This window comes from Xiphias gladius, chromosome 14 (assembly GCF_016859285.1).
Source record: "Xiphias gladius isolate SHS-SW01 ecotype Sanya breed wild chromosome 14, ASM1685928v1, whole genome shotgun sequence".
Lineage (NCBI taxonomy): Eukaryota > Metazoa > Chordata > Actinopteri > Istiophoriformes > Xiphiidae > Xiphias > Xiphias gladius.
This window is the reverse complement of record NC_053413.1, coordinates 26,422,557-26,449,428: the sequence shown is the minus strand read 5'-3', so window position 1 is coordinate 26,449,428 and position 26,872 is coordinate 26,422,557. Positions and strand designations below refer to the sequence as shown.

General features: G+C 42.9%; 1 protein-coding gene across 1 annotated transcript; it reads right to left on the bottom strand.

Annotated features, from left to right (window-relative positions):
* Positions 1-664: 664 nt before the first annotated feature.
* On the bottom strand, positions 665-26,838 carry retreg1 (reticulophagy regulator 1). The gene is made up of 9 exons (XM_040144123.1): positions 26,627-26,838; positions 24,411-24,517; positions 22,958-22,988; positions 9,930-10,047; positions 8,898-8,982; positions 8,413-8,535; positions 7,800-7,870; positions 6,727-6,850; positions 665-5,144 (listed from the first exon to the last, which is right to left on the bottom strand). The coding sequence occupies exons 1-9, from the start codon at positions 26,821-26,823 to the stop codon at positions 4,639-4,641; spliced, it is 1,362 nt and encodes a 453-aa protein (XP_040000057.1). The 5' UTR covers positions 26,824-26,838; the 3' UTR covers positions 665-4,638.
* Between the last annotated feature and the right edge of the window lie 34 nt (positions 26,839-26,872).

Below are 26,872 nucleotides of genomic sequence, written 5' to 3'. Positions count from 1 at the left end.
ATTGGATTTTAATCACTGACGCATTCATGTGTAAACATCACTTTAATGTTGCAGCTGCTAAAGGTGGGACTAATTTTAATGACTTCATATACTTCTGGGTAGTTTTTGAATCTTGTATTACCTACGATGATACATCACAATTTATTTCTTGACTGTGATCTGTATCATTAATCTGACTCTGCAAAGTAACTACAGCTGTGAAAGACGTGTAGCGGAGAAAAAAGAACAATGTTCCCCTCTAAAATGTAGTAGAGTAAAGTAGAAATGTGTATATAACTTCCATCATTGGACAGTTGGAAAGATGACAGCAATCAATACCTCTTTCACTGCCTCTACATATGGGCATATGAATAACGTTATAAGATAAGGTGGAAAATATGAATCCTATCAAATTCAAGATGTGATTCTCTGTGACTTCTTGTATTTCAGCCAACTTTGGTTCAATTGATGTGTGCACAGGAAAAGGTTTCCAGGTCGAGCTGAACTCCTTTCTGCGCCATTTCACCTTTCAGTGGCAACGACTGTCTGAGTGTCACTTTCCTAGAACTGGAATTAGTTTGAGCTCTGATCTTTTAGGCAACTCCATGGAAGCCACCTTAACACAACTGGAAGGTCAAGGATAAAAATGAACCGAACAGTTTAATACATTTTTAAAAAGGTCTTTATTTAGTAAAACCTGAACCCGTCTCAGCTGTTATTCAGAAATAGTCTTTGTTTTAAACAGTTATTACATGTGAGCTAAAAATGAACGGCAGCCACGACAAAGTCCTCTTACACACTGATAAACAAATACTTCTATTATCATCTTTACAGTTATGCTAGTACATTACATGATTAATTCAAGAGGATACATTAAACATTGCTGCGTGTCTTTATCATAAAGACAATGTCTCTTAATGTACGAGACATTTTAAAGAAACAGTTCAGTCATTCTTCGGCATTCAGTGAATCCACAAGTGATGCTTGACACAGCAGACTTCCCTACCTAGGTGCATCGTTTAATAAGAATTAAGGTGCAAATGGAAATACGCCATCTCACAACATTTTACTTTCGTTGCACTAAAAATACATTTTGCGTTATTTTGAGTGTAGTTTTGGATCATCCTACGACATGAGAAGCAGAGGTCTTCATGGGTTCACTTGGTTGCTATTAGCCGAGACTTAACGGGGACCGGAGACGGGCCAGATCACTCTAGTCTAATCGGATCGGGTAGAATCCGGTTCTACTGCTGCAGGTCTTGTCTGATAACCAAGTGAATTTAGGCTGAATATCTATCAGCCTTGATCCCATGGTGCATCATCATCATGAGAGGAAACACGTCTTTAAAGGCAGAGGGAAAGCATGAACTGTAAAGTGCAGGAAAAATGACGTGTGATGTATTGGTGCACTTTTTGACCGCTGCAGCTGGTCAACTGATGGAGCATGATGCTGCTTGCAAAGCTTGTGTTCTCTCGCTGTATGGGTCTGCTAAGGCTGACTGCATTTAGGATGGGGCCTAATTTGGCTGAGTCTGGCGTTCTCAGGTCCACTTGCAATTTGGACTGTTTCTGGATTGTCTTTGCGTCAAAGGTCCTCAGCCAGATGCTAACTGGGGATGTTGCAATTCATGGTCAGTGCTTTAGCCACTGGGCCACCACAGCACCATGGACCCTTGTTTACATTCAGCATAGTTCTGTTTTAACCCCAGGAAATTTGACTTCATGGCTTCAAGGCTTGCTTCCTTTTTCTTGTTGATTGCAATCAAGTCATTCAGGTATGTTATGGCCTGTTAGTAGCTGGTACAGCTACAAGGGTTAGTGGTAACTGAATCCAGTAGACCTGACAGCAGAACAGTTTACCAGTGCTACCTTTAATTATATTCCCCACAGTAACTGTGTTTACATTTTTCACTTTGTGATATTGATTGTGGGCTCAGCATCGGAAACTGACCGGTAGCAGTTCTAGGAGTCTAGTGGTCAGTGGTTGCTCATTTCAGCTTTAAATGGGCCATGTATCGCTTGTCTTAGTGTTGAAGCCAGAAAAAATTGTCACAACTTTAACAAGTTCTATTTCCCCTGTAAGATCTGTGCAGTGGCTTTACAGGAATGCAGCTCTCGTGTTTAAATCTGTGAATTTTTGTTGGGAGACGGTCCGCTGAAAACGGATTGTGCCTCTCGGCTGGAGGCCGAACCAGTCAGCAAACTCGTAAATGTTTCAGATTACGACAACAATCACAATTTGGTTTGCAGTTTTGACTAGATAGGTGATGATGTGAATGCAAAATGATTTTCTTCTGTGCCCACTGATGACTCACCTATGCCCTTTCAATCTACACTGAAATGTGAAATTCATGGGCTGAAAGCAATGGAAGTAAAATGTTTATGTCTAAATATATTTATGTCTCAAAATGAGATTTCCATGCATAGTATTTTGAGACCTGCTGAATGTTGAAATAATGTAAAAGTCCCTCGAATACATAAGCGTTTCGTGGAAAAAGAAAATTACGTATACAATTTAAAAAGAAAATGATAAAAAAAATTGATAAAAAATAAAAATGTCCTACATTTTAATCTTCATTTTCAACTGGCCAACCAGTACTAACATTTTAGGCATTAAAGATGATTTGATTGCCTAGCGATTGCCCTACAGGTGGATGTTTGTGGAATTCTGGGTAACGTAGTTGGATGAATCAATTCTGCATCAAAGTGAATGTCAGGGGCGTTGTGAGCGGTCTTCAGTGTAGCAGCAGCGGCTGCAGTGTTTTGGGACTAAAACCAGTCACTTGTAATATATGATAATAATTATAATATAATATATAACAGGAAGTCTTTCCACTGGCCTATATCACCTCGGGTCACTGGTAAAATGTACATCTTGCTGCAGTTTTACTGGTCGTTACTGTGCAGTTCTGGGATACATTCGCGCTTGGATCGCAATTACGGCAAAAGTTGTATGTTTTGGTAAATGCGTGTGTTTTTTGTCTTATTTAGAGCTTGTCAATTTCAGTTTCGAGCACTTTGCCTCCAGTCCAGAGGGAGTTTCAGAACAAATTTATCGGCATTACATGATTTTAACCCACTGCTATGCATTTATGAGCAATATAAGGTCATTAAATGTTTTATAACAAAGTATAATTGAGTTGTAAGTAGATATGAGGACATTTTAAGTGTATTAACAGAAAACAGATGATAAATTCATGTAACACAGGTGTAATCTTATAAAATATTTCTTTATTATATGTACTAATTATATATATTATATCAATTACATACAGTGTATTAGCGTATTAACAAATATGCTGTGTTATTAATCACTCATTTACTGTTCATTCAACAGATGCTTCAGGGTAGTTATAGTTGTTGACAAATACATTAATAAACACTTACAAATGCCCTTATTTGCTTACAGCTAAGTTATAGTGCGTTATAAACCATGGATTAAGTGTCTATATGCTGCTTATAAATGCTAAGTTGACCTCACCAATCAAATATGATAAAAGTTGCTTTAAAAAGACAAAAGGAACCACAGCAATTGATTAAAGCCAAGAGCAGGATCTTAGTCCTCAACCAACCTTTAGCCAGGATCAGACTACACAATTTGTTTTTTGTTTTTTAAAGGTCACTGCATCAGTCTAGATGATCACAGTATCATAAATTCTTGTCACGACTTCACTGAGAGACATGACCCAAACAGCTACAGGCCATAGCTCGTCGTTTTTCCCAGCGTCCGTGATGCACACGAAGTAGACACTAACACACAACTAACACACAATTTTTCATCCGTTATGCCTTTCTGCAACCCCCCCCAAAAAAAAGAGAAATAAAAATGAAAAACTATTTAACAAATTTGTAGAGTAGAAGGACATTCTACTTTCTGTCCAGCGTCTTGCACGGTTCGAGTTTTGCAAACCTGCCTTGCAAATCTGCAAAGCCCAGCACCGGAACTGACCCTGTCACCTGCAATTATCCCTAAATCGATTCCGGACCTGACCCGACCCAACACGTTAATATAAGACTCTCCACCTGACCACCAGGCTAATTAAATATGGTCTGAGCCTGCTCCTGGGCAAAACGGACAAAAACTGTTGGAGCGCACAACAGGGAACAAAATAAATGTTAAAAATAAATAAATAAATAACTAAATAAATATGCAGCGAGACATGCTGCAACCCCCAACATTTCCAGTGAATCCTTTTCACTTGCGTTTCCTCGCTCTCACACCAGCTCAACCCTGCGTGAGTTCACGCACAGCTGGCACAGTGTAGACACCCCCATTTGTTTTTTCTATAAACGCTTTACCTGGATTTTAACTCTTAATTGATGTGCTCTTTTTGTCAGGACGTAGGGAGGAGCTCCTGACGCTACGCAGGATGGAACGCAGGAGCAACTGTGGCGCCCAGCGCTCATTTTGGTTACCGCGTCTGTCGGGTCAGGCCATTCGCAGGCTGACGTTGTGTAGTCTGATCTCGGCATTAGGCTAGGATGATTCTGATCAGAGCGACATCACTTCCACCTCCACATTTCACAGACTGATCAGTTTTGAAACGTTGATGTTAGCGCTACAGGAAAAAGATAAATGGAAATGTTGTGTTCTCACAACCCTCTCCAGGTGTCCTCATGAACCCCTTCTTCTCCCCTGCCGACCGTGCTTTTCATCCATCATTGGCGTCTGAGGAGTTTGGTGAAGAATCCAGTTGAGGCCGAATTGTCGCTCTCCACCTGCGCCTCCTCTTTGGCCTGGGCCTTCTCCTCTCCCAGCCCCAGCTCCCCCTCCAGTTGCTCCAGCTCCGACTGGTCCAGCAGCTCAAAGTCCTCCACCTCACTGTCCGACTCCTCGGCCAGCTCCAGCAGCCTGGTGGATTCTGGGCGTCTTGACCGCTCCGGGTTGTTGCTCGGCGCATCGAAGCCGACCGCTGCTTCTATTCTCTCCTGGATGGCAGTTGTGACCGCGGCAGCGATGAAGTCTCCCGCCATCTGGTTGACCAATTCCAGGGCGTTTTGAGGAGCAGGTGTATGCGTGGATTTGATTGGTTCCTGCGGCTGAGGCGGAGGCAAGGGAAGGCCCAGCATGAGGTCATCGTCGTCGTCGCCGTTGGTCGTCAGGCCGTTGTCAAGTGAAGGGAATTCTGGAAGGCCACCGGTGAACACTTCTTCTCTGTCGAGGTCTGTGAGGTTGAGATACAAAGAGTGGTCAAGTGGCAAAGACATTAACAGGAAACCGGCACAAAATGTTCACATTATGCACAAAGATACTTATTTTTTTGTTATTTTTTTCTCCACAGTCCTAAACCTGATATTTTCTAACTTGGATATAATGCAATCAATAATATTGTATTTAATATTTGTTATTCATACAGTGAGCAATGAGCTGACAGAAAAATTGAGGGCATAAAAATTTGATTAAAATTTGAGCAGAGAAAATAAGGCAGCAAGCCCATTGTCTTCGTGAAGTCCGGAGTGTGCCAACGGAGTAAATACACGTCTGTCAGTCAGTCCACCACTTCAGTTCAGACTGAAATATCTCAACGACTATTGGATGGATAACCATGAACTTTCATACAACCCTCGTGACTTTGGTGATCCTCTGACATTTCCACTAGCGCCGCCAGCAGGTGAACGTTTTCACTTATCTTGGGAAAATCTCAATATTTACTCAATGAACTGGCACAAAATTTGGTGCAGACATTCATGGTCACAAGAGGATGAATCCTAATGACTTCGGTGAACCTCTTACTTTTCATGTAGCCCCATCATTGGAGCAAAATTTCAGTTTGGCCACTGCTTTTGTTTTGGACAAAATCCCTGCCAAACTAATGAAGTTCCCATCAGCCTCAGCCGTACTTTGCCTTTCTTGCCAATCAGCAAACATTACCATGCTGACCTGCTAAGAATGACGAACATGGTAAACATCCTTACTGCAAAACGTCAGGATTTTAGCGGCGTCATTATGAGCACGTTAGCATGCTGACATCAGCGTTTATCCCGCGTCACCACTGTACAGCCTCACAAAGCTTCAAGCATGGCTGCGGACTCTTAGTCATGTTAATGCATCATTCTAATACCAAATCTAATCAGTCACTTCATGACTGCCTTTTTAAATGCATCGATTTAGTAATTTGCTATACCTAAAGAAAGAGGATTCTTTTTTTTAGCAATACAGATAGAAGCTAAAGAAGTCTGAACTTTGTCCCGACATTCATTTCTCATAGACTTTGGTGCATGCAACAAACTCGAATCATCATAATTTGTCAGGTGTGTGTTTGTCTTAATTGTCTTTTTGTTTGTTTTTTATTATACCGTACGTACCCAGGAAACAGTATTAATGCTTGGTAAATTATGCAATTTAAATAAAGTAAGCTGAATTAAAGTAAGGGTACACATTTTTGTAATAAAATAAAATAAAAAAATCAAAGTTAAATAAATAAAAAAGTTAAAAGGTGGTTTAGATTATGTACTGCAGGAGTGAAAAATGCTTGTCTGGGCCGTTGGATGGTAGAGTGATGCAAAGGGTCCGGTTCAATTTCTTTGTCTTGATTATCTCAGAAACTAGATTGATTGCATATGAGTATACTAAAGATAACCCCCTAACATTTACCGTCCAAGCACAGTTGCCACCGCCATCGAGCTACAAAACTCGTCGCAGCTGTTCAATCGGATGCGCCTCTGTGCTTCTGAGCCTCCATTCTAGAGACCCGACATCTTTATTTTACAACCATGTGTCCACACCTGTAGGGCTGACAAACGTACCCTCTGAGTTCTCCGTCTGTGGTGTGTGTCCTTCTGACAGGTTGAAAGTACCGTTGTCCGTCCACGTCACATCAGACACCTCTGTGTCTGATACCGACATTTCCTTGCACACCGTGGAGTCGAGCTGTGGGCGGGAGAGACGTGGAGACGTCAGATTTCAGAGTGCGAAACCAGGGCAGAGTCTATCTTCTGGCGGGCACGTTAGTTAGCCGGCAAAGCTGAACAACTACAGAAGAAATTTATAACGGCAATAAAAGTGCGTGTCACATCCCTTTTTACTTCACGGTGTTAATATGCTCTAGAAAGTTACCAATTAGGAGGAGAAAGGGGCTGAAATAATGAAAATTATGACCTCAATCAACAGGAATTGTCGCTCACATTTTTAATCTGCATTCTACTACATAGAGGGGCTACACAACATTTGATCATCTTCTTTCTTTTCAAGGTGTGTGGCAATGCAAAGCCTGCCCGTCGCTGGCTTGTTTATTTCTCACTGTTCCGGGATCTTACCAGGTCACTACATGCATACATGAAGTGTTTGAGCTTGATGGTTCATTATTGACCATGGGAGCCGTGAGAACATCAGTTTGACACACAAATTCTCAGCACAAGGTCCACATCCACTGATGAAGGCTGCAAACTCTTAAAAAAAAAAATCCAAGTAAGCGGGCCTTTGCTTTCTAGTCTCAAGTCATCAAGTCTTTGGGGAGTCAAGTCTCACAGCAGTCAAATCCAAATCAAGTCATTATCTTTGAGATTTAAGTGCACGTTTCTAGTCTCAATCTACAGCCCTGCCAGTAGGATGACTCATCACTCTGCATTTCGTACACGTTATTTATAAAATGATTAAATAAAGGATCCAACCTTGGGGATTTTGAGGGAGGCACAATGTAATGTGTGACTAGGTGCTTGGCTCGAAGAGCTACGTTTAAGAAGCATTTTTTTTTTGCCAATCAGTTTGGCACAGGTCTCGATGCTGATGTGGATCATGTGAAGTGAATTTCAGTTGGCTTGAACTGGGCCCGGTCAGCCAACGGAGGCGTAATTCGATTGAGATGAGATGATCGGTCAACCTTGGGAAACATGGAGGAGAGGTCCGACTCGATGCCCTCCTTCTCAGTCTGAGCCCGCATGATCCTCTTCTCTGAAAGGAGGTAAACACAGGAAAAGTAAAGGAGAAGCTGTAGGTTTGGTCGGGCACAGTTAAAAACAAAATATTCATGTGTGGATATTTGTACTCTGATGTTGACATACTGTCATTTGCACAAAATAACTTCTATTTACAAACCTTTTTCCTGTCTTATCAACCTCACTTCACTGTCAAAATGTTTGATGGGTTGTGGTTTTGTGTATTTTTTTTCTGGATCAGTGAGCGGGTGTTTTTTACGTAGTACGAACGCGGGCATGTGTACACTGTTTTCAGTGCACATTTTCGTTTGTTTTCTACAAACTTGACCTTCTGCTCTAAACACTCTCTTACATCCTTTTCTTGCAAGTTTTCCGATTTTTGGTTTGTTTGGAGGAAACAGAGGGCAAACGGGGTCGTTAGCATGAGCGTTAGCCGCCAACAGTGGTCACGAAAAGTCAAGAGCAACACCTGGGGACACTCCCATCCAAAAAGGGGATCTCAGTAATCTAATGTAACACAATGATATATGCTTAATACATGTCATATGTAAAATTTACCATGATTCTCTTTGATCTTCTGAATGAACACCCCAATGCCAAAGTCCAGCTTCTGCAGAACTGGCTCCAGCCACAAACCAACCTCGTGAAAGGAAATCAGAGGCCACAGGAAGACGCCCAGCACTGCAGAGAGACACCACGAGAGAGACAGAAAGAGTATTTGTTTCCAGAAATGGGATTCACATACCGGCCACAAAAACACACTACAAAGTCATTTTAACTTTATTTGCAGAAACGAGTTCACTCACCATGTTGGGATAGAGTATTTGGTCATCATCATACGCACCTTTTGACTCTATCTTCATAATCCTCATTTATTCTTTGCTTTGATATTCATCATCATTGTTATGCTGATGAAATGCAACTACTGTATATGTCTCATTTAAGTGTCATGACTCCATGAAAGTGGATACAACCGATATGAGCACAAAGTTCTTACAGTAATTACAACGACCTCCTCATGTCCGAAACTTTAGGCGACTCACCTAGAATATATGAGATAATGATCCCTGGAATGTAGCGTCCTAAGACAGCAAAGAAGGTGCACAAACTGCAAACCAGCAGGCAAAACTAGAAGAGAAAGAAAGCGAGAACAAGGAGCATGGCACAAAAAAAATTATACTGACGTAGTAATTTTTTCTGCTCTCGGTTGCAGTAAACAGTGAGAGTCGGTTACTTTCTTAGGAAAAGCTCAACATCTTGGGAAAATACGCTTAATCCTTTTCTTAAAAAAACTCCCTTTAAAATCACAAATTGTCATTTCAACGTTTCTGTTTGTGTACAATTTTCAACAAATTTATATTGCGCCAGGCTAGCTGGCTGCTTCCAGTCTTTATGCTAAGCTAAGCTAATCCCCTCCTGGCTTCAGCTCCACACATGACCCCCTGACAATCAATCTTCTCAAAGCACATCAGCAGTTGCCCAAAATTGTGAACTATTCCTTTTAAAATGCAAGCGATCACGTATCCCCCCGGGCATTGGCAAAATTTCATCACGCAGTATGACCAGTTACTTCATTACCTGATAAGCTGATGCAGATGGTCACGCGGCGTAAAATTATATTTTAAGAATTTCAGAATTTCGAAAAAAACAAAAAACAAATGTAATTTTAAGAAAATAAAAAAGATATTTTTCAAGAATTTCAAAACCTACTGCCACATCCATCATTTGACTTTTTCCATCCCTCACAATTAATTGCATTTAGACCCGATTAAAGCAAACCAGAGTTTTGAGAACATCCTTTTAAACTATCCACTGTAATTTTAAACTGAAACAAAATTCATCAGCTGCATGGATTAAATAATTTCTTAAAACATCCTCACAAACAGGCTTATGAGAAAGGACCGGTTCATGATTTCCTGCACCCGCTTCACAATTTAAAGCCCCAGAGGCTCCCACTTTGTATCTGACTGGGCGAAATACCTCCAGAAAGCCTGCAAACCACAAGCTTCTCCACTTTATTGTAACTCAGTGAACAGTTGAGGTTATTCCGGGGTCGTCAGCCGTCTCTGCCTCACCTTGCCTGGGTTTTGCTGTTTGAAAGCTGACGTCTCCTGGAGGAAAAGTCTGAGGGAGTCGCTGAGCTGAGCTCCAGTCCCAGAGCGGCTATCCTGACCCGAATCAATGATCTCCCAGCTACAGGGAAATAAAGACAGAGGCCATGTTAGTCATCTTTAAGACAGCTCACCTGGACAGTGTGTGCTGCCACTGAAAGCCTCTAAAATTGAGGAGGACAGGTGGACGGTTGGCCATACAAAGTGTCTGACACAACACACATTGGTTTTGTTTAATGATGAAGAAAACCCTAAAACAAGGTGATGCTGGTCTGTCTTTGTACGAGCCATGAGGGCACCAGATCCCTCGTAGGGATCATTTTGTCATTTAAACCTGCATTAGCTGAGTTTTTTTTTTTTGACCACTATGAGGCAGCAGAAATAAAACTGTAAAGGCAGAACTGGAACACTGACATACTATCACATTGTTAGTTGATGGTCAATCTCCAAAAAATTAATTTGGTTTCTCTTTGTAGTCTCCTCCAGGACTCTGAGACCATCTGACCTACAGCTGTTGGCACTTCCTTTGCCAACAGTGACTTGACCGATATGCAGTGACTCTAAATTAAAAATAATATCAACAGTTGACTTGACTAAGAAAGGGATTGGAGAGGTTTATATTGAGGCTTAGAATTCTACTTGGTTGAGGGTCATTGATAAAATCTCGTCCAAGAAAAAAAGGCCAGTCCAGTGCAAATGTCATCATCTAAATTAAGAAGCCTGCAATAACACTTGCAAGATGACTAAACAGACAGGTGGCAGATGGGAATAGGGATGTCGAAGTGCTTTCCATGCTACGGTACTGCTGGGAATTCTGGGCTAACCTGGTGAGGTATGAAACTTTCCCCTCCGGCTTGGGGGTTCCCAAAAATCATCCCCCGTTTAAGCTCTACTATCAGCCCTTGTGCCCACTTCACATAAAACAGCTATAAAAGGCGGCTCATGTGGCTCATGTGTAGGTAATGTGCGATAAATAGATGCGGGTGTGAGGTCCTGCTTCCTCTCTTAGCTACTCTCCACTGGTTCTCCACTCTTCCACGAGCTTAACTACCTGGATCCCATTGGGTTTTGTCATCCAGGGGGCTTCCGTCATCAGTCTTTTTTGAAAAGCTAAAATGTTGCAGTCGTTAAGTGAGTATCTACCACTATACTGGACAGTGATAAAGATATGACAAATGTCAATTTGTTAGCATTCAAGAACAACTTATCAACATATGTTTTTGAAGCTGATAAAAAAAAAAAAAGTCACCAGACTATGGCAAATTTCTACTGACGAAATTAATTAAACCATCAGTGTAACAGTGGGCTAGGTAACTGCCTCAGAGGGTTCATCAGATTAAATGACAATGTACTAAATATAAGACCAACAGAGGGTGGAAACTACATGTCCTGTGAAAGCAGCTGTCCTAGAAACAGCTGGTGCGAAATCACCATGGAGATCTGGTTACTACAACAGCTAAGCAGGCTCTCGCCAGTTAACACGGCAGTGAGGTTCCTCTGCTGATTGAAGACCATATGGTCGTGGTTTTTAAGGGGGTAGTAGCATATGGAAGATGCACAAGTTGAATATGATGGGACTGTTTGTTTGTTTTTTAACTATAAGAACAGGCACTTCATGTTCCAAAATGAGATATCCACTATTTCAGAAAAGGTGCATCAGCCCTGGTTGGGCATTATTACAACATATACACTGTATAATGATAGAAATGTGTAGCCTTTCATACATTTTGCTATACTGTTTATACCCTGGTAGCTATCATTTCAATATCACTGCATGTATTAGTCAATTCTAAGCAATGTTTCAAATCAGCTGGCATTATTTCTTTATGGAGGTATCCATGTGTAAAAGTACCTTGAATTGTTAGGTATTTAATTTGCTGTTTTATACCCCCCCGTTTGAGCATCGATCATGGAACAAGTGAATTATTTACACTGCCAGGAGGAGATCTGATTTAATGTGGTGTTTCTAACACATTCCACCTTTATCCCTCTTGCAGGCAGCTCTTAAGGAAATGTTTTCTGGCATTCAAAGTGGTGCAAATTAGCATTTGCTGGAAGCTGCTAATAACGGAAATCCTGTTAAGCAATACCCTTTCTCCTGGTCAGTTTTCCTCCCCATGTGTTCAGCTGTTCAACTCCACATTCACCCTTTTCTCACTGACTTACAAACAGGACATTCACCTTTTTTTTGACTGCCAAGCCACCAATTGCAACAACGATTAGAGTTAAGGTTAAATCAAACACTTGACCCGTCGGGGTCATCAATCTCTGATATGATGGCAATAGTGTAGGTAAAGCAGAATCAAAAGTCGGTTTGTCAAACGAAGGTCTAATTTCTGTTTAATTTTCCCATCCTGACAAGAAGTAAAACAGTACTGCACTGATTAAGCATTGCCATCCCGTAACGTTATAAGACTCATGATCGACAGTCTGGACGGGATCAAAATGACTAAGAACTAAAGTTAGACTCAAAACACCGGCTATCACCTTCAATCCACTAACACTTGCACAGTTTGTTTTGAAGAAGATACATCAGCTCAACCACAGTGTTTGCTGAAGGAGACACACTAAGACACCCAAAGCCACCCTGTCTGTTCAACTTCCATCCTGTCCACTTTTTTCCTCTGAACCCCCCCCCCCCCAATATCCCCATCCAACCCCCGATCCTGTATCTAGACACGAGAGGCTACCAGGAGCTACAGTATCTCATATACACCCACCACTCCTCACTTGACCCAAACACCCAGCCATGTCTCACATAACGCTTATGACAAAAGGTCAACCCACTGCTCCCCTCTTGACTTCCAGGTAAATGCCCCCGTAGGAGGCTGGTTTCCAGGGAAACATGATGGGTCGGACATGTGACAGCAATACTGTGAAACAATGATAGCAGTAAGGAATGGACAGGATAAGCAGTTCTGTTCCATTAAAGACTGACGTGTCCCTGGCGAGTAGTTTGTTAGAGTTTGTTACAGGGTAATTCCCTAGGCTGGTCTGGAATTACTGGTTTTTCCCACCGATGTGGAGACAAACTCTTTCCTTGGAGGACCCTCAACGTGGTTCAGCCCATGTTGAGGGTTGAAGTTTGGCCATGTTCAGAAATGAGCAAACAGTTTAAATGTATGTCCACCTTGTCCTTTTTGCAGTCGCACGTCATGTCAACTTTTACAATTGAAACAACTCGTGGTGAATTCAGTTTGCAAGCCAAGTTTTTTTTTGGTAGCACTGGTACTGAAGAAACAGAGCTATCTGGCAGAATGTTGCCAAACTTTACTGCATCTGAGATAAAATCGTGACAGTTTCTGGGAGGTTCTTCAACTTTTCTAACGGCTACAGCTGAGTAGCTAGCCAGCCAAACTTGTGATGTCAGCAAGAAACGTGGTGGAGGAAATTCCGCTAATGTTTCGCTTCACATCCACCTCTTCTATTCTTTTGTTGTACTGTATTAGAACACCTGCATTAGGTTGGTCCCAGCAGTATTAATGACAAAGGGGGAAAATAGAGCACCAAAACCAAATCACTTTAAAAGGAATAATTGCAATTAGTGGATTCGCGTGCGCCGAGAGTAGATCTGCATGGTGCTTTCACCTCGAGTTCAGTTTTGGAGTTCAATCATTGACACGCAAAACGGTGTTGCTGACCAGCTGGAAACCATCTTCCATCAAATTTTATATAAGGGTGGTCATCTGCGTGAGAAAAAAAAACAGCAGTCAAGCTTTCCTTATCCATGTTCTCATAAACCATATTGCCCACAACCAACAGCAGCAACTGTACGACCCAAAATGTCATTCATTGTTTTAGTTTGCTTGTCATGGCTTCATCCCATGGTGAGGTCAGTTTGACGTTTGAGGATTATCCGGTAAAATAACTGTGAATTACTGTATGATCAATATCTGTACACACTGATTCAAAACAGTGAGTAATGGACACCGGCCAGACAATCAGAAACAAGTATTTACCCGGGACCATGGAATGAAATAGCGAATCAGACTTGTGGAGAAAGTGGCACCTTATTCCAAACTAAAGCTAATGGTGCTACTTTTCATTAGGATGTTACAGTTGGATATTTTGTAAAAGTAATTTTAACATTTCTTCTAATTCAAACTCTTCGTAGGGTGTATTTATATTCCCATCTGTCCCTCTGACAGCCTTTGTCCTGAGAGACTTTTTGAACTACACCTCACTAGTTTTTGGTTTCAGGTTTTATCCAGAAACATTTGCACAAAGCAGAAGCATAACTGTCATCCTGACGCTGACGGGTTGTAAATCCCGACATTTTTCTCACCTCCTGTCACATGCTGTGTGAACTCCACAAACACTTTGGGTACCGAGAAAAAAATGTATCACGTTTCATTGCTCCAGATCATTACAGACCACCACTGGTCTGCAACGCATAGCATGACAGAAAAATATCCAACTTTCAACAGAGAACTTGACAACACCCACGTCACAGAACTGCAGGTGGGGAAGGAGGGCGTCGGCGACGCATGAGCAGCTGTCGGGCAGACATCACTTCTTACCCAATCAGTAATCTCTGAAACAACACGGGGAGCGGCATGTCTGAGGCTCTAACGAGCCCGGTGACGCCGCTTTAAAAATAGAGCGAGACAAACAATGCGAGGAATGGTGGCAAAAACATCCCGGCTCTTCACTTGTGATTTGGGGGGGGGGGGTGTTTATCCACCTGTCTGTGTGAGAATATAGCACAGAAAGCCCGACTCTGATGCAGCTAATACCTGTTTATGTTCTGTGCACAGCCACATCTACAGTAGGCTGACATTAACGGAGTGAGAGAGCAGAGTCCCGGCTGATCAAGTTTACAGTTAATGCAAAAGGCCAGCCTGCATGTGTCAGTGCAAGACACCAAGCCAAAAGCTACAAGTGATATAAGACGCCAGCGTTGTGGACGGGGAGCGATGACGCAATGATGTGTACTGCTTTCAAAGTAGAGCATGTTGTTGATCTATTAAAACTAAAATTGAGAGTTAAATGTGTCAAAAACTTCATTGTTTTGGTGTCAACCAACTTCCCATGCCATGCGTTGAGGTCATAAAGCATGTCTGTTAAAACAAAGCCAGACACTGATTGCACACAACAAACAAAAACAAGAGCAAGACAGCAGTCCCCGCTATGACGGCTTTTGACACTAAGCAGTGTCAAAAGCCTCAAGGGTTCAGTTAACCCAAATCACACAAGAAAAAAAAAAAAAACCTGACCCATACTACTCTTCTCCACGCTATTTCTTTGGGTAAAAGTTACCGGAGGTTGACTGGGACGTTGTTTCTGGAAAGACAGGTTGTTGCTGACGTTTTCAAAATTTTCAGTTCTTTGAGCTCAACAGATGAATGTCCGTTCACCTCCATGTTTTCAGGTGGAAGAAATCTCAGAGACAAATATCTCAAAACCTGGATAAATAAAACCAAAACTGTCCACATGGCTAAATACCACCAGCCGTAAAGAGAAAAAAATATGTTTTTATGCGATTTAGGTGAACTGACCCTTGGAAGAAACAAAAGGAACGAGTCATTTTATCTATGCCTCCTCTAGTTTCCTCTCCAGAGCACACGCAACTCCAGTCGTACCTCAATCCTGCCCCACGATCTTCAGGAGACATCTCGAGAGCCTCAGGTACCTTCAGAAGATTCGACGACACTATTAAAGGCGGCCAAACACCGGATGGTCAAGATGATACTTTTGCGAGGCAGCAAGCAAGAGACAGCTACAACTTGTCTTTCCCAACAGTAAAAAAACGCAGGCGCAGACTCAGGGTCGAGCCAAACTCGGGTTTTATGTGCCGCACGGCGCGAGAGCAGCTCGTGTTTATCCTCATTGAAGCCCCGGTTGGAGTATTTCAAGAGGCCTCGTCTAAATATAACCTAGTCACACTACATTCCAACTGGCAGCCATCAGGAGGACAGAGGGATGGTGTTAAGGGGGGGTAGAAACAGCAACACCCCCCACCGCCACCAACCCCAACACCACCGTCAACCTCCCAAACACTCCTCCCCTTGTGTCAGTGACATGGCATGGACAGACAGATGAGGGGGGACATGTGTGTCTCGCATTCTGACACAGTGTCGTTTGTATGATGACGACACTATGTTCTAAATACTGGTCGTTTACTTAAAGGAAAAAGTTTGAAATTGAGGGAAATGCGCTTTCTTGCCGAGAGTTAGTCGTGAATGCCGCGCTGATATCAGTATGCTAAATACGAAGCTACTGCCGACAACCGCGAAACTTATCTCAGCATGAGGACAGCTCGCCTGGCTCCCTTCAAAGGCAACAAAACCCAGCCACCAGCACCTCTGGAGCTCACATCGCATCTCATTCCTTTCATCGCTACGAAAAACCAAAGTGTAAAAACGGCGGTTTCGCCGTTTCACCAGGGGGACGGGACCGGTGGCAGTAGTTTCATATTTGGCGTACAGACAGTCCTCACCAGCTAACTCTCAGCAGGAGAGAAAATGAGGGTACGAGCCGACAGAAGGAAGGAAATGTCATGTAGTATGTATGTACTATTGTATCAATACCAATGTAAATGTAAACAATTTACTTTGATGTAAATTTGAGATCATATCTCCCAGCTCTATTATTGACCATAGCTGGTTATTTCACTTCAAAAATCTCCATTTTATCAGGTCGCATCTGTCTATGTCTACGCATATTTACATACTTCCCACAAACTCCACTTTAAAAAAGTGCAGCCATCACTCCCCTAACCATTAGGCTTACTGCGCCAGAATAAAGAAAAATAAAACTGGATTTTATAAGATACTTCGTGTTGAATATTATATGAAACATTCTGATTCATATTGGAAGTAAGTTTAAATTACAAAGAAAAATCCCACGTTGATATGCCATCAACATGACATGATCACGTCACGGTGATGCTGCCACACCAATACGTTCTTGGAAGTTGCACAAGTTCTTCTGAAGAAGTTCTCAGGTGCTGCACAGACGGCCCGTCGTTAGTTTTATGGAAAACATGATGTTCCGTACACAGGACAATGGATATGCGGTTTTTTAAAAACAAGGAGGATAAACTGATCTAGAACAGGGGATTACCATGAAACAACCAGCCAAAGAGCTGCTGTCACCACCTCGTTCAGCAGTTGGATAAAAGATAAACACGCAGCATAACTAGCTTTCCACTCACAGTAGGCGCCCTGACATGACTGCATGTCGTCACCTCAGCTAAACGTTTAGAGGAGCTGCCAAACATAACTGGAAGACAGCAAATTAACGGCACAGTAATTCACATAAAATGGCGCATTTCCTACTTTTAGCTGCTTCCTGGAGTTTTTTTTAAATCCTGTTTGAACTAAACCTCAGCGTCCCCCTCTGAGCGCACAGAGCAGCGACTAACCCACTATCAACCCGTGGAGGTCGGGTTGAACGGCCCCTGCAGAGAACGTACCGACGGACAGGACGGACATCTGCGGTACGTGAAACACGACGCAGCGTTAATACCACGCTGAATAAAACACCACAGAGTAAGTGGTAATCAGCCCAGTAGCGTTAAGACTGTGGCTTTTAGTGGTTCTTTCTTTTCAGCTTCGGGCCTCCCAGCGAGTCAGCAGCAGCTGAGCATGTTGCAGGCTTAAATATCCTCCATCGTATGGATCCTACTGTTTATGCTGCTGTGATATCATCTCCACAGAGGCTTCATGTTAAGGTCATGAACAGAAACACAGGTCACGGTTCACTGAAAGGCCACAGCAGAATGCAGCAGGGCAAGGAGAACCTCTACACTAAACTATTCAGCTCTGTTATTTACTTGAAAAATGTAATTCTAACAAATTAAAACTATATTTCAATTGTCAGTGAATAAATTGTTACATGCTCTATGGCTTAATTTTGTTGAAACTTATAAGGTAAATTAAAATATTGTCCCTTTTGTGAATATTGTCGGTGACTGTAATGTGATTTATAGAATATTAAAAAGAATAAATTAAAATGTGCTACTGCCGTCATGTGTCGAACCCCCACTTTAGAAAGGTACATTATTTTCCTTGAGCCTGTGAGTAATGGATTTGACCTATCACCAATTCTGACTTATGATTCTTAAAACTCTATTTCAATTTCAATTTAATTTCAAACCGACTTTAAAAAAAAAAAATTTGGAACAAATTTTTTTCAAATTTTCTCAAAAATGTACCGCGCCGTCAACTATATTTCAATTTGTATCCAGACAAGCAAAGACAAACATTTTGGAGCGATGTCCAAAATGAGCGACAAAGACACTGTGACTCTTGTTTTTACGGAGCATGACTTCATTCACATCATCTGACCGTGACGAAACACTCGTAGCTGGTTTGCAGTGTTGTTTTCCACCAGTCGACCTCGCGTCCAATCAGAGATTTCCCTCTAAAAACACACACACACGCGTGCTCTCTCTGTGTCAAGTGATCTGATTGGCTCGAACGCTTCATGTCACACCTCTGAATCAGTTCCGGCTGTGGAGAAACAGCTGAGTCACTCACACACACACACACACACACACACACACACACACACACACACACACACACAGAGTAATCATGCACACGCTGCGCTCAGGTTTCACAACTGTTAAGACACTTTGTGTTTGTTGTGGGAACAAACAGCAGCACGGAGAGTTTTTCCTCGAATCCAGCGTCACAAAAACACAAGATTCACATCACGTCGAATCTCGTTTACGATCGTGACAAATACATTTTTCCAGTTTCCGCCATTAAAGATGGTGCTCATGCTCTACACGTATGTGTTTGCAGTGATGCAGTTGATAGTAACCTTATTTATTTAAGTAACCTTATTTAAGTCAATATCTAATCTTCCTGCAACCTACACTGTAAAACATCGTACAGGAATTGAGTGGAATCAACTATTTCGTTCTCATTAACTTGATGTAAATATTAAAGTTTTGTTATTTAAAAGTTAATTCAACTCAAAATCTCTAGTTTTTATTATCAGACCACTTCAGAACTTCTGAACATGAGCTCCTCTGACTTGATGTCCGTTGACATGAAGCGATGAGGTGAATGAATGAACTGCTGAGGTTCGCCCGACTCGGTAAATTAACTTTTTAAAGAAACAAAACTAGTATATTACCAGACTTCTCAGCATCCATTGTTTCGAGAGCTAAAACTACAGTTTGAACTAGGATCACCGCCCCGCGGTTGTGCGCCTCCGCCAGCCACTCACGTTTACATCCGTGTCTGTCCGGACTCCAATTTAGAAGATTTTTAAAACTTTTGAAATCTTTTTAAAAAGGTATTGAGGCTATTTTGTCCTACTTAGCGTATGAATTCTTGAGTTACGGCCAAAAACGTGCTTTGTGAGGTCACAGTGACCTTCGACCTTTGACCACCAAATTCAGATCAGTTTATCCTCGAGACCAAGTGGACCTTTGTGCCAGATGTAATGAAATTCCCTCAAGGGGTTCCTGATGGACGGACGGACGGACAACCCGAAAACATAACGCCTTCCGGCCAACGGCTGTCGCCGGCGCGGAGGCGTTATAAAACAAACATGATGGAAACTCGCTGTGTCATTTTAATGAATGTTAAATGAAGCCATGGTCGTTTCTTTTTTGAATCATGAAAACACTGTTTTCAAGGATGGAGGCTGGTGTTGAATTCAGCCCCCGTCCCCCGTATCAAAGTCACCGGGGCAGCCTCACGTTTTGATTTCGGACTGACTCAGCTTTAAGTTCTTCCTGTGAAATGATGAACTGACTCTTTGTAAAATAGGTCGCGTTAGTTGTGCTGAAATCGGAGTTCAAAGAACTACCAGAGGAGGTCCATCAATTTAACTGGTGTAAATCAACCAAACTAAGACAAGGGGTTTACAAAGAAAGTTAAAGTTCATCAAGACAACAAAAAAAGGCAAAGAGCAAATTGTATTTTTGACCTAACCTTAAATTTTCAGGCAGCCTTTTCACTCAACAAGAGCAAATTATTAGACGTCGACTCAAACGTGCAAAGGCACCGTATTTGATACTTCAGTGCCGTGTTTTTCGTTTTTGACAAGAGGGAGGGACACGATTGGTGCAAACATCCCGGCTGTCAGCTCGCATTTTTGGTCAGCGGCTAAGCGCCCACAAGCCTTCGCCTGAGACTTGCTCTGAGCCTGAGGCACAATTACCCACAGGACACCACTGACAGACAACAGCAGGTGACAAGGACACACTGCCACCCTGCTGGACAAATGTCATCGAGACGGGGAGCGGGAGAGTGCGAAAGAGGGGAACGGGAGATATTTACTTGTACTACACATGCAAATTAGGGTTGAACGAGCCTGTGATGAATCCAACTGTTGCCTCAGAGCCAGAAACAAACAAACAAACAACCAGATAAATGAAGGATTTTGAAGAATTTAGGAGATACAGGGCGTTACATTGGGTTAAGGTGCAAATTACGTGAACCACAACATCACTGGTTCGAATCTGGGCTGAAAGTGAGACAGAATCTCGCTCAAAAATCTTCCTCATCCGGGGCCAGAACTCAAGTCAAACCTAAACGCACCGACATGAAACACACGGTGATATGATTGAGTGTGACGCCGGTTCCCGCCAGCATCATTACCTCTGATGTCCATAAATCCACTTAGAAGTCATGGGAACGAGGCGGTTCCGAGCTTTCCCCGAGAATCATCAGGTTTTTAAGTTTTCTTCAGTATCAGATCAACCCAGTGACAGTTGTCTGTACGTCCATGGCTACACTGCCAACAAGAACTGCTGCGGCTAACTCAGCATATTTGTAACGGTACCAACGTAAACGAATGTAGGCTAGAAAACGGGGGCCGCAAAAAAATGAATGGCAAAAACATTTTCGACTCCGTTTTCACACAAACGCCTAATTTTACATTTAGAAATCAAATCACTTTCAGAATGAGGGCCAGAGAGTGAACCAGCTGACCAATGCGACTCCCCCCACCACCACCACCACCACCCCCACCACTCGGTCACAAACCAGATTAAAGGCCCATTCTCGTTCTCCGTATCTGCATGTCTGCATGGGTCCGCGTGGGTCGGCCTGACGTAAATATCGCCAACCGGCCCCGGTCCACGTCCGCGGCAGATCAATAAACTGTTATATATAACTTACCCATCAAAATTAATTCAGAAAAAAAAGCTAAAACCTGGAACAACCTGACCAAAAACCACATTTTTCAAGCGGCTGCAGTGCGTGAAATTACAGCGTCAGCTACTTAAATCATGAATAGAAGCTGTTTGGAACAAGCAGCTTTATGTTGAAAAAGCACAAGCACACACTGCCATCAGCATTTGTCTATTAATCTGTTTAACGTGCGCTGGACACAGTATCAGTTCATCACAAAAAGCCACAAGCTCGCAGTCAGAGGGAGTTTTTAATTTAAGGGTGGCCCACGGAACAGACACACACACACTAGGGCAGCAGCTGTTTAAACTGAAAATTATTTTCCATTTACGGCTCAAAGCGATGTCCTCCGACCGCTTATTTTGTCTGACCAACTGTCAGAAAACCCAGATGTAATTGACATTTTTATTTCCTATCACTCCACTAATCCGCTAATGCACTTAGCAGGTCAAAACTAGTGTAAACACATGCGTATCACGAGCTGAGGGGCCTGATTTGTGTCTTGCCGTCGGAGGGCGGCTCACACTCAGACAGGAGATGTGAGCAGTGGGATTAGGCGTGACCAATCAGCTCTGCGGGGCTGCGGTCCAGACTCAGGACGGGACCCTGCGTCTCTCAGAGCGGATGTCGTTGCTGCGTGTTCAGCACATCAGTGCATTCGGTCCGTTTTTTGGTAGAGCTCATTTTTGCGCCAGAAAACCAGGATGTGGCAGATCAGAGTTTTAGTTTTTGAAATATTTCCCATAGCTGGAGTTGATCCGAAGGCAAAAATAATCTGGTTGTTCACGTTGCCCATGAGTGGGCAGGGTCACAGAACGACAGCTTCACTTGCTGACAGAGTAACGACGCAGACACAGAGTTCTTCACTGTAGATTTGCATCTGCTTCGCCGCTGAGGCAAATGGCTCTAAAACTCTACAATATCCAGAAGCCCCAGCAGGCGTTGCAACATTCAGAGGCGCAAACCAGAGCGGTAACAATTTCAGAAAGTTTTATTGTTGAAATGAGGATCAACACACTGCGTCGCAGCGGCCGAATTTATCCTGAGGTTGGCGCAGAACCTGAAAATTAAGTGAAGGAGTTAAAGATATTTGGGAGAAAGCGTCCAAACGCTGACCTGTTCAAGTCTGTAGTAGACAGGCTGCATGGCGCCGGTCTCCCAACACGCACAGTGGAGCAGGTCAGGTCATGGTGGAAAACACCACATTACGTTTAGTGTTAAGGCCGCTATGATGAAAACCGCCGATTCGTGCTTGTAAACGTCAGAGGCACCTGCACAAGTAGCCTGCAGTAATCAGCAGCCAGGACACTAGTGTTCATCATGTATACGGGAATATGCAGAACCAGATATCCCAAATATGACCAAAACCGGGATAAGCCACATGGCCGGGATACTCCTGTCAATGGAAACACACTCGATGAGAGAGTGATTGAGATTTTTACCTCCGGGACCCTGGACTCATATTTCCTTCCTCTTTACCTCTTTATTAATGTCATATGAACAACGAATATCTTAAAGCCTAGTGCTCTGCAACAGATGTGAGTTCAAATGACCCACACTCTTGAATGAAAAGCAATGGCCACCTAAACGTATTTCATTTATTTATTGACATTCTTTTACTCCAACAGTTGCACAGAGCGCCTTCTCTGTGGAGCGAATGAGCAGGCACTGAAACACAGCAGAGCTTTGGCCCCGACCGCCGACTTTTGACTCGACTAATGAGTAGATTTCTTGCTTTCAGGACGGCTCCGCCTCTCAGATGCGTTTTTAGAACCATGACTCCGATCTGCAATCGCTGCCCAACACCCAACACCCACACACACACACACACACACACACACACACACACACGAGAACACACATTCACATCTGAATGACTTGGCAGTGTCCTACCTTGCAGTTATGCTGAGCCATATGTGAGCTCCTGTGGAAAAGAAGACATGTATTATTCATAATCACTAAGTGGGTCACATCACTGGAAAATTCCTACAGTGATGGGAATAAAACGTCTAAAACAAATTCCAAAAAATACTTTCTGGCCACATTTTTCTCAGTTTTCCTAAAATTGCAGTAGCTCGGTTGGACTTTCTCATTCCAACGCTTTGCACATAACAGTGTGCTTCAGTTTCATTGCATCAAATTCAGATTATGAAAACGCAGGGACAAACACAAAGCTAGAAGCATTTCCTGCTATTCAACTCAGTTGTAACTACCAGAAACATCTGGATTCGGCATTACGTGCTGCACATTCGAGTGGGCCCAGAGAGAGAGAGAGCAAGGATATGCCAGAATGGAGCAAGAAATAGAGAGACTCATTTGCTGGCTTTTTTTTATTTTGCTTACTAAAAAAAACAAATTATCTGACATTAAGAATAGATGCATCTAATGAGCAACCACCTCCTGTAAGCATGACTAGTATCTCATCCTCCTCTCGGGCTCGTCCCTCCTTACTCATCAGGCTGACGAGTCACCCTCAGGCTGGAAAATCTGAGCTGGACTCGCACGCCACACACGTCGGACGCAGGCCTCAGCTGCCGCGGGCGTTGGCCGGTCAGAGATTATTTTCATAACCGATTAATCCGCCAAACGTTTTCCCGATCGATCGACTCGTCGCTCGGTCTGCGTAACGTCGTCAAAGACAACACTCTGATCCCAGTCGGGGCTTCGTCAGGTGGAAATGCCTAAAAAGAGGATACCACACCAACATGCACGCCAGTGGCTCTGCGATGACAGGGCCCGGTCACCCATCCAGCCCGGGCAGGGTGACGAAACGTCTCAAAGCCATTACGAGTTCAAGAGGGTGGAAGTACAAAGGCCGTGCATCGAAATAGCAAGACTCTTTTACTGTCAATCAACAAATCGATTAGTCAGCTAATCATTTCAGTTCTAAGTCAGAGTTTTCTTTATTTGGGAAGTTCAGCATTCCCAGCTATTTCTATAATAATACTAATTTTTGACATGTTGGATTTGATTGATTACGGTGACAGGATGCGACAGAGATAGAAAAATGTTGCGACAAGTCGTCCAACCTAAACGACCGCACAGGCTGTTTGTCCCGACCCTCGGATACGACCCCTGGGGGCGCACCAGCGGCGGGCGTACCGGACCTTCGTCGTCATGGTAACAATAATAAGAACGCGGTTGAGGTTTCGACCCATCCATCCACCCCGACCTCCCCCCAACGCCCACCTTCTCGCTCCCTGAACTACGTAACCTGACTCCCTGAGACGCTCGCACAGACGACCTATGGGGTTTTTTCTTTGGTTTTTTTTTTTTACAGGAGGACAGCCTCTTAATATTGTTGCACTGTGATGCCCTCAGGTTATAAAAGGTCTTTACACGTTACCTGTGTATCTGGACCGAGCAAAGTCCCTGACGGTCACCATGGCGACCAGCACCGCCAACAGGACGGCCAGGAGGCTGTAGGCTCGGAAAGAGCTGAAAGCCACAAACCTAGAGCGCAACCAAAAAAGAAATAGGGTTAACACTCATATTTTTACTTAACTGAAGTATTTCTATTTTATTCTACTTGATACTGTACTTCTACTCCACCGCATTTCACACGGAAATACTGTACTTTTTACTCCACTACATGTATATGAGAGCTATAGTGACTTGGTACTTTTCAGATTAAGTTTTTAGATTAAAAAAAACATATAAGCTTCTACAATGCAATGCACTGGTAATGACTAAACCACTTACTCCAAACCTTTTGGTCTTGCGACCTGTAGTTGTGTCTCCTTGTCATGTCTCAGACGTCTAGGAGCTGTCAGCAGTTCCACCAGAGAGACATTTCCCCTCTAAACGTCTCGTGGAGTTTCGTTTTAATAAATAAACGATCCAATATTACAGGAAAAACTTCAAAGATTAGAGAAAAGTCTGACAACTGCAAACAGATTTGTGAATCAGAACTTTGTTTTTTTTACTTCTTTCCTCTCCCATTGACCATCCACTTGCGACCCCTCGGATTCATTTGATGGCCCTTTGGAGGGTCCCGACCCTTAGGTTGGGAACCCCTGAACTAAACTAGCTAACTGTATACAAAGCAGATTAAACTAACTCCACCCAGAGCAGCTACAACGATAAAACAATGCACTGATGCATCAGTTTTAACAATCTTATTATGTCAGATAGTGTATAATTATATATCAGTCACAAGAGAACTAGTATGTTTACTTTTGATACTTTAAGTACATTTTCCTGATTATACTTATATGTTTTTTTTTACTTAAGTAACACTCTCCATGGAGGACTTTTGCTTGTAGTGGAGTATTTTTACATTGCTGTTCTGGTACTTTTCCTCAAGTGAACGATCCTAGTACTTCTTCCATCGCCGGCAGAAAAATGTTTGACTTTCATAGTTTATTTTTCTTCGAGTCTTAATGGACAAATACTGTAGTGATACTGGAATAGAAATTTTACAAACAGATGTAAAAGAAAATAAAATATAACTATAAAAATAAACTATATTTGGAATGAGACAGAGGACACGCCCTCGATATTGTCTATGAGAATTTTAATGGGCCCGAGGAGGAGTTTACTTCTTAAAATTACCCACAGTTTTTTAAGGCCGATTCTAGTATTTTTTTTTTAAGACAGTATTTTTAAAAATGATAGTTTTTAGGCCAAAAGATATATGAAAATAAAAGGTCATTTTTATTTCTGGACTGGCGAACAGCGGGGCCAGCCCCATGAACGCGAATGTCTGTCACTGACTGACTGTCTGAGCGTTGGAGTTTCCCCACTGGCGGTTGCTCTTTCAAAATCAAGTTTCTATTGTGTCGTCAGGGGGCAGTTTACCGGCCGTGTTGCCAACTTAGCGCCTTTGTCGCTAGATTTACTGACTTTTCAGACCCCTTCAGTGACTTTTCTTCACAAAGGCACGTAGCCACAGATCGAGCAACTTTTTGGACAAACCTCAGCTACTTTCCAGGTCCAGCCGTACGCTGGGTTTTTTACCTACTCTTGTTGATGGACATCCACCAACTAAATAAATTAAAATGAAAGAAAAATTGTTGTTATTATTTTCATTTTTTGTGTTTGTGTAGGGTGGAGGCAGGGGGGTCGTTTCAGAGACTTTGGACAAATGACTTCAGTGTTTCTCAAATCTGGCTACGGCCCTGAGAAAACAGATGGACGTTAATGTGATTGGACATGAGGAGATATAGGAATATTGGGGGGGGGGGAAATCAGAACACACAGGATCAGTCTAAATTCTTACAAAATGCCTTATTTTTCAATCGCATCGATATATTATGTAGGCTACTACATTGTTCTCTGCAAAATTACCAAGAACCAGAGACTCAATAAAGATTGAATAATAAAGATTGTATGATTCTATATCTTAGATATTATTGGAATAAAGGAGCAGCCTAAACATTTGGAGGATAAAATCAGTATAACTCATCTGAAGTCATAGGAATCGTAGGTAATCGTCTTTTTTTTTTTTTTTACTGAGGTTTGGGTTCAAGGCAGTATCCTAATTATTTTTCCTCTAATTGACAGGAGCTCCGCGTTATCAGTATGGGAGTCTGTCTGATATCCCTGCGTCACGATGCCTACCAGAAGACCGTGTTGGCTGCAGCAAACAGGGCTGAAGTCCTGCACGGCTTCTGCCTCCAGCTGACCAGGCCGGCGAGGCGACACCCTGCGCGGCCCGGAGGCGTCTCCTCCTCGCGGGGCGCCTGGCTCGGCGGACCCGGCGGCCCGGCAGCCGCCTCCCCGCCGCCCGCGGTTCCTGCTTCCCGGCTCACCAGCATTGGAAAACGACCGGGGCCCCGCCGCTCTGCCGCTCCGCTCCGCTCCGCT